At 47.3% G+C, this 8,934-nt stretch overlaps 1 protein-coding gene across 1 annotated transcript in view; it reads right to left on the bottom strand.

Moving 5' to 3' along the window:
• Positions 1-4,488, bottom strand: part of MBD3 (methyl-CpG binding domain protein 3) — a 15,100-nt gene extending 10,612 nt beyond the window's left edge. Inside the window, exons 1-2 of the mRNA XM_009284878.1 lie at positions 4,425-4,488; positions 1,572-1,731 (exon numbers count right to left, since the gene is read on the bottom strand). Coding sequence (XP_009283153.1) covers positions 1,572-1,673 — 102 coding nt within the window. The 5' untranslated portion in view covers positions 1,674-1,731; positions 4,425-4,488. The remainder of the gene's footprint in view (positions 1-1,571; positions 1,732-4,424) is intronic.
• Between the last annotated feature and the right edge of the window lie 4,446 nt (positions 4,489-8,934).

The following is an 8,934-nucleotide window of genomic DNA, read 5'->3' as shown; positions in this document are numbered from 1 at the left end:
CTGTATTCCTCCCAGGCTACCTGTCCTTGCTTCCACCCTCTGTAGGCTTCCTTTTTGTGTTTGAGTTTGTCCAGGAGCTCCTTGTTCATCCACGCAGGCCTCCTGGCATTTCTGCCTGACTTCCTCTTTGTTGGGATGCATCGCTCCTGAGCTTGGAGGAGGTGATCCTTGAATATTACCCAGCTTTCTTGGGCCCCTCTTCCCTCCAGGGCTTTGTCCCATGGCACTCCACCAAGCAGATCCCTGAAGAGGCCAAAGTCTGCTCTCCTAAAGTCCAGGGTAGCGAGCTTGCTGTGTGCCCTTCTGGTGCCCTAAAGGATCTTGAACTCCACCATTTTATGGTCACTGCAGCCCAGGCTGCCCTTGAGCTTCAGTAACAATCAAGTTTTCACTACATGACTACATTTTATGTTAGCGGAAACATAGGAAGACCGTTCCCGAGATCTAACATGCAAGTCTTGAAATGGCTGTAGGACATACTTTGTTCTCGAGGATGCAGACACCGTGTCTGCTTAACATATTTATTCATGAGATGTAGAAAAGATGTATTCAGGACAAATATCGTTCTGAATCATCTGTGTGCTAATCCATTTATAAGCCAATGATAACTATTCGTACATTTATTAAAGGTTTGGGCAGAATTTTTAGCCTATGAGATGTGTGTTAGCTGCTCATCTCTGCAGCAAGGCATGTTTCTTTTAAAATATCACTACAGCACCTAGCACTGCAAGTAAGCGTTCCAATCACTCCGATGATGATGATGATTCTTGACTGGTTGACATATTTAGAAAATAAGCATTATGCTCTATTCCACATTTAATGTTTAGGTGCACAGACATAAGCTTTTGGGTTCTGAAAAAGCTTTTAGCATCCAATGAAGATACTTAAGAATGACTTGAGCCAATCTATGCAGACAGGCAGTACACCGATGTCACTGTAATCTTGACTAAACCTTAACAATCAAAATTACCAGGTGCCAAACACAGACTCTTTTATTTTGTTCCACAAATAGGCCTTGCCACCCTCTTGTCTCTTCAGCTTTTTGCCCGAAATGCACCCCCCTCCTTATATCCATTCCAAAGCCGAGACACCAGCATGGCCTACGGACAGCTGCAGGGAGTCGTTCGCGGGAAGCTGCGTTGCCTCCTCATCCCTGCTGCCCCACACCACTCTTCCCTCCTCCCCCAGACCAAATGCCAGAGCGGAGCTGCTGCACAGCGACAGGAGTCGGCTGGAGATTTGGGGCTCTGGAGGAGATCATGCTGGAGAAGGCAATCTCGCACTCCAGGGAGGAGAAGAGAAAGATGCCAGCCCTCTCTCCAGCCCTTCTGTACAGAAGATTTAGCAGTACCGCAATATTCTTCCATGGTATCAGAACCCTGGAAGAACCAGTGAATTGCAGTATTTGTCCACACCCCATAACAGAGATGTTATCTCATACAACTCCAGTTTCACACATTAATTACAAAATGCTTAATTTTCACACTATCACAGATATTCTTCTGAGAGGCAGTCTGGCCAGTACAATAGCAGACGGAAAGGGGAAAGCTGTCACTGCATCTTATTCTTACTTTGGCTTGGTTGGAACAGTCATAGCGCATCCTCTGTCTGTTCTTGTTCATTTTATTCATCAACATTTTTCCTGTGCGGAAGTCAAAAGTGCTCAGGTCCATCGAGCTCCCCAGGTAGCGTGCCAGCTGGGGCTTGCTTCGGAACTTTTTACCACTTGGGCTGAAAAAACACAGAAAAGAAACAGGAAGGGAAATTAAAACGCTTTGGACTTCAATACCAGCGCTCACTGCAACTCAGGAGAGGCAATTTTTATTTCCTTCATGAAAAACGCCTGCTAAACTTCCAAGAATGAAACTCACATTAAACTCTACATGGATATTATTGCTTCCATATCAACTCCTCCTCATGATTACTGTGGAAGAGACAAATTAAGTGCAGACCACGTTAAAATGCTTTTATACGTAAAGAGGAAGATTCAGACCAGGTATAAATGAACATAGCATAATTCACACAATAACCGACATGGGAGACATCAGCACAGATGTACTTATCACTTGGTTGTTTCAAATAATAAATGCCCATTTTCAAGCACAGTTTCTTCTCCCCGGAGTGTTACGTTTGACTAGCACCATGACTAGCACCACAAACGTCTCCTCGGACTCCTTTCCCCCCCGCCCTGAATAGCACATTCGGGTTTGATTACAAGTCTTCGGTAGCATTCTGAACACTTAACCAGGATTACGCAGTAGCAAGGAGAAAGAACAGAAGTTAACTGCTGACAAACTGCAAAGCAAAGAATTACAAAGCTTAAGTGATACAAAGATAAAGGTCAAAACGTTGGAAAGCTTTCCATTAATGGCAAAATGGAAGAGAGAGTCTTTTTAAACACCTGGTTTCACGTGAAAGACTACAACCTGGCAAGCAGGCACAAATTACTCCAACTCCTCATTGTTGTTTGTTGGGGTTTTTTTAATAATATAACATAACCTTTTGCACTACTACAAAAAGCACTGCTAGGTAAGCTCTTTTATTTTTTATGCATAAAGCAAAAATACATCAATGTGTTACGACTGCAGTGTAGAACTATACAGACAATAAGCACAAAGTATTCTTCACATTCTCGTTTAGCATCATAACAATGCCTCTTTATTCCCGTAATTTCTCTCATTTCTGGTTTTCTGCATCTTGCAACTTGTATATTCAATCTTAGCATCCATCTGGTAGAAGCTCTCTCCGCATACATCTATCATCTGAACACAGGTTGGCTGGGTGAAAGGCATTTTAAGACCAAAAATGCCAGTTACCACTCCACCCTTATTTATCCATTTTCTTCTTTGAGCGGTTAGTAGTGTTAGAACATTTTTTTCCAGCCATATTGCATGGAAGCAGGGTGATCTCCTCCCCAGCCTACAAATACTCTCCACTCTCGATGTACCAAGGATCTCATTTAGAAGATGTGAGGTCTCCCTGGGATGTGACCTTACTAATAGGTTGCCCATTGTACACGGTGGTGGCACCCATGAGTTCAACAACTCAATTCAAAGCAACTCCACAATACCCAAGCATTGAACTTGAGATGGCTAGAAGCAGTACCCACATATTAGTCTCTATTTTTTCTACTGAGAAGTGGCATCAGTGCAATTTATACCTGCCGGAGACAAATCGACGCCAATGAGGTTCAAATGCTTCCTGAGGACAGTTGGAGCTCTGTGATTAAGGTTACCTTCTATTATTCCTGAAGCCAGAAATGCAGGCTACTTGTTGCCAGGGTTCTATTTGAAGGCCAAGAATAACTTGAAATAAAGTTGTCACAGGATGAGAGGAAAGAATTATTACTATTTCAGCAGCATAGACCCCGCTCTACCACGGTGGTGGTGTTCGCACTGGTAAGATACTAACAACCTCTCTAGGGTCTTCTCAAAGGAAAAAAAGCTCAAAGGAAAAAAGCCTCTTTCCAACACATTATCTCCTTCCCTGAAGCCTTTATTAGGGGAAAGGTCTGAAAAAATAGCATAAGCATAGAATTTCTAGTACGGGAAAGTGGCAAACCAATTAGTCCAAGTCAGACTGTGTATGCAAAAAAATAGATTAAAAACCCAGAAAGAGCCAAAGTATTAAAAGCTCTCCAAAAACTGAGAGACAAGGTTAAAATGAATTATACTAAAACTGAAATCTGCGAAAGTCTCTCAAAGGACTTACGACTGAAAGGTTGTGGTCATCCCCCACACAGCATCTGCTTAGCACGCTCCTGGCCCCGATTGCTCCCGAGCTGCTTATCCTGCCCGTATCTACTCCCCGCCACCACCACTACTCAAGCATGAAAGCACTCGTGCAAATGCACAGTTAACCAGATGGGGAAAATAATCCATCTTTAGAGGGTAGGGAGAAGAGGAGGAGATGCTTTATCACTGGTTATTCCTCAGCTGGACCAGTTCCCAACGGAGCTGCACAAACACTCAGGCCAGAAGGTGACATAGAGAGTAGGAATAAGCAGACAGGAACAGAGACTGGGTCCAGACTCAAATTTGAAACCACTTTTTAAAAATATAAAGGGAGTTATATGCCTCAAATCCAGAAAGAGGAATAACCAACTCCAGCAGCTTTTAGGCCAGAGCCATCGCTGCCGTCAGTGAAGCCAAGACGAGAAACTCCTACTATATGAAGAATATGACACTGCTTCCTCTTCCAAGATCCGCAGCTCAAATTTACGGTTTAGTGTATTAAAAATAATACATTGCAGTGAATTGTGCACTTAGAAGCGCAGCATAACTTCCAGAACAACAGAGCCAGATACAGAGACAGTATTTTAAATGAACACAGCCCTTCAGCTTTTTTGTTTAGTATGTGTTCTAGTAATTTTGCAATGGATCTGAAAAACTGCTCAAAGTCCACATACGTCTAAAAAAACCCACCTGAAATGACTCAGAGTCCTGTCTCTTCCTGGGGAAGCTTGGCCCAAAGGAAAAGCACTGAAATGTTCAGAAGAAAAACTTTTATTCTGATTATGTCTTGAAAAAGGCAATACTGTACCAAGCCTCTCTGGAGCAATAGCAGACCAGGGAACAAAGCTACAGCTCAAAGCTGACAGTAAACTTGCTCAGTAGACACAAACAGAAAGGAAGTGGCTGGTGTGCTCTGGAGCTCCTGGGGTCCCTCTGGCAGGAACACGCTTGGTAGGACACAGCCATTGAGGGCACCTACAGACACCTGATAGGGTCAAAGGGGAGAAAAGAAAAGCTCCTGGGGTCCCTCTGGCAGGAACACGCTTGGTAGGACACAGCCATTGAGGGCACCTACAGACACCTGATAGGGTCAAAGGGGAAAGAAAAGAAAAAAAAAAAAAAAGAAAGAGGCAGCCAAAAAAGCACAAAACTTGAGCAGCGGGATTGCTTGCTGCACATCACAAAGCACAGAAACAGTAAACCAGCATTTATGAATTCTGAACGTTGTTAAAATGCTTGTGTGCCCTTTAAATGTCACAAAATATGAAATCTATCTCCTTCCACTCCAGAGCAAAAGCTTTGCTCTGCACTCCTGTTTTTGATCTACAAAGACTTTGAAGAGACCCAGGAGACATCTTGGTACAAAGCTGCAAAAACCAACCTCTTCTTAATAATACTGCAGGCACTGACACTGTGAGCACGCTGTACTTGGTTCCTGAATTAAGGTCTTTCACACTTCACGTTACGAAAAGCAAGGCAACTGCAGAGTTGCAAACGATTTTACATGCTCATCCATCAAAAGCTCCGACGCATTCTCTGCTTGCGCAGCCTGCCTGGGCACTAACAAAACCGAAGAGGACCGAGGGATGGTATGACCGAACCCAAGCCACCCTCAGTTGTTATTCACAGACTTTTTAGGCGCGGATTAAGCTGAATGCATGGCAGCCTATTGAAGGGCCAGGCGCTGCCAGGTGTCCGCTGCTCTCCATGTGCAGCTCACCCTTTGTTTCCTGCCTTATATTCTTAAGCAGAGACCGACTGCAAGCCCTGGCCCTCTCCCCTCCTCCCTCATTACACGAGTCTCCTCCCCTCCGCTCTCCCCATTTAGCCTACGCAGGATCTGCACAACTTGGAAAGCAAGGGACAAAAGACAAAAAACCCCCGAACAAACCCAGGCGTCACCTGCCTTTTAAAGAACTGGGGACAGGAATAAACTAGGTAAAAAGGGTGATCGATAGCATGTGCCCAAAGCCTCATTTCCTCGGTGGGGGGTGACGGGTATAATGCAAAATGTTTTTCCTTCTCCATTTCAATCGTGCTCCCTCCTGCGCGGAGCTGGGGAGTCACAGCCCACCCCAGCCTCCCTCCGCTGCACTTCTCTCCCCAGCTCTGCTCCAGGCAAAGGCCGGTGCCGGGGGCCCTTCGGGTGCCGTACGCCCCCCCGACACTGCTTCCTAGGGAGAGATGCGTACCCTGGGACGCCTCACAAGCTGCCACCATTAGCCCCCCTCTCTCGCAGCATCTTCACGTTATCCCCGGCTGCAGCATCTTCACCAAGTCCTGCCTCGGTCATCCCACACTCCAACAAGTCGGTTATCCCAGGACACGCTAGCACAGACACACTCGCAGCTTTCACCCGTGCACATAAAAAGCGCCGGTGTGAACAAGCAAGACCAGGTAACTCCAGCTGCCACAACCCACCCCACGTCTTCACACATCTGCGCAGCAGCATCTCCCCATCCCTCCACAAACGGGTGCCCTCAGCTCTGCACGGAGCGGCCTCGGGGGGATCAAGCTGTCCCTTGCCACCCCAGCTGTCCCAAGCAGTATTTACGTGCGCATGGAGGCCCCGCACCACTGCCAGCAGCAGCATGTAAGGGATGCTCCCTGCCCCGCAGGGCAACGGGGTTGTCTTTGTTCAGTAACTTGGGCTCCGACCACACCAAAAAAACCAAAGAAAAAACCCCGAAAAAACACCACCTCCCCCAGAAAACAAAAAAAACCCAACTTTGATACACACAATACACACAAAATCTCCCAAATTTCCAGAAGCACCCCATCCCTAAACAAGAACCCAAGCAGCAGTCCCATAACAGCAACGAGCCCAAATATAACTAGCCATTTTTATAAGGCTCATCTCAAGCATCATGAGAGCTTCCCTGGGGGAGCTGTGGGCAAAACAGAACAACCGAGAAAGGGCAAAGTACGGTCAGCAAAAGCATTCTCCTCCACAATTTTTTTTTTTTTGGGGGGGGGAAGTATACAGACCAAAATATACTTGGGGGATGTTAAAAACGTTTTCTTCAACTTTTTACGTAGGTGCTGCATAGGTAAGAAATTCACAACAAAATAAGCTTCACCCAACACATCTGTTAAGTTTTCCAGAACAGCGATGTCAACAACTCCTCAAAGCAGAGACGAGCAGTGATCCCAAACTTCTCAGACACTTGGTCATCTTCAGCAGAAAAATACTATGAAGAAAAGCCACATGAAGCAGCACTAAATTCTCCTTCCCCTAGGTGAGAACACTGAGTTTGAAGAGAGCCTTTATAGCCAAAACTCTCTCAAAGACAACCCGCCACTTTCACAAAATCCCCGATACGCTTCCCTTCCTGAAATCCTGCATCCCTGCACCTTTCCCGTTTGCTCAGAGTTCGGTCCACAAGCCCCACCGCATCAGCCAGACACCCTCTTGGGTTTCCCAACTCTTAAGCCACAGGCAGACGAGAGAATGCACTCCAGCTAAAAAATTTCTGCACAACCAACAGCTGGTAAGCGTGAGGTTATAGGACTGTTTCTAAAAATCTACCCAGGGACTTACGCCTCGAGGAGGGTTCAATTTCCAGCCAGCAACCAGCTCACACAGACTCACATCTCACGGGCTGAACGTACTCGGCACAACCCATTTGTCTTGTCACCCAAAGCAGAACTCATATTCGACAGAAACCTTCACGCAGAAAGCACGTGCTGCTAGTGCTTAGGGCTACAAAAGGAAACCTCCAACGAGAAAGTGCAGTAGCCCTAAACAACGGTTCAGAAAAGCAGTAACTGCCACCCCGCCGCTGATCGCCTCGGCTCAGCGTCAATTCTCAAGGCTAGTGATTGCACACGAGAGCACTCGTTTCCAAACCACGCATGCAATTTTCCACAAGCGCTTACTGCGTCTGTACATTCAGGGGAGCCAGACAAAAAAATCATCCAGGTAAACAACAGGCAGAAATAGCAGAGGTATTAATAAATTGCCACACACGTATTTTCCACTCTGAGGTAACGCAAAATGCAACAGTAACCAAAAATTAGTGCAGCAGGGTCCTATTATACCTTTGATCTCTGTCCAAATTGATATAAAAGGAAAATCCATTATAACTTGGGAATAAAAACACGCTATTTATCCTCTCTCCCCCTCTTTTTTAAGTTCAGCTCTGAGACCGCAACTTTACAAATAAGTTCTTGGAAAAACAGGGATCTTTTAAGCTTTCAGCTGCACCTCCTCTAGCTGCTGCCAGTGGTCTTTTCTTCTCCCCGCAGACTCCAGGCTGCAGCGGTGGAGCCGGCACTTCCAGCTCTACGCTCTCGAGGATGGTATTTGCTGGTTCACTCACCACCCAGCACGGCACGCTTTTCTCACAACCGTAATCTGATTTAAAAAATGAAACCTAACAACGTGCAGAAGGCGATCGCATACGTTTTGCCAACTAGCAAGGCCAGATAAGGACACCAGGATAACTTCTGCTACGCTCTTCCAGCTCCCGACGGACCTAAGTTTCACACATCAGCTCGCGGGTGCACTGAGGCTGCCCCTTACGGGTGCAGGAAGGATCCATATGGCCCACCTACAGCCATATGAGACATACATTGATATTAATAGAAATCCTTCAGGCAGAGCAAGCAGCTCCCCGGCCATATGCTTCCCCCAACAGCAACACTCACAGGATAAGGCATCCTGAGCCCTGCCCCTGGACTCTCATCTATAGCAACAGCCATCACCGCAGGCAGGCAAACGCTCCTTTCTTCACCCTACCCCAAATTCCTCAACGTACAGAAAAAGCAGCAGAGCGAGCCCCAAGGCGGCAGGCAACCACTCTCACCGACGCCCTGGCTACTTCGCAATCACCTTATTTATTTGACGTGAAAAAAAGATAACCGCATTTGCTAGGCATAAGCCGCTCCGAACGGACGAGCGGGGTTCCCGAGAGGCCACTGCCCCCTTCCACGGCGCTCATCACCTCACGGCGGGTCGCTGACAGCAAGGCGGAGCGGTGGCAGAGAGCCCCCCAGACCCCAACGCGCGCCCCTACGGTACCTGTTAGTACAGGTGCTCGCGCCACCCGGTACCGACAGCCCTGCCAGCCCCCACCACACGTCCACCTGTAGCGACAGGCAGGGCCGGCGCCTTCCCCGGTGCCCCGGCCCGGCCTCCCACCGGGCGGGCGTCTCCTCCCGGCACCCCGCCGCACGGAAGCGCGGCCCGAGCCCCCCC

This window comes from Aptenodytes forsteri, unplaced genomic scaffold (genome assembly GCF_000699145.1).
Source record: "Aptenodytes forsteri isolate BGI_AS27 unplaced genomic scaffold, ASM69914v1 Scaffold391, whole genome shotgun sequence".
Classification (NCBI taxonomy): domain Eukaryota; kingdom Metazoa; phylum Chordata; class Aves; order Sphenisciformes; family Spheniscidae; genus Aptenodytes; species Aptenodytes forsteri.
The sequence above is the reverse complement of the archived record's forward strand: the minus strand, read 5'-3'. Positions and strand labels throughout refer to the sequence as shown.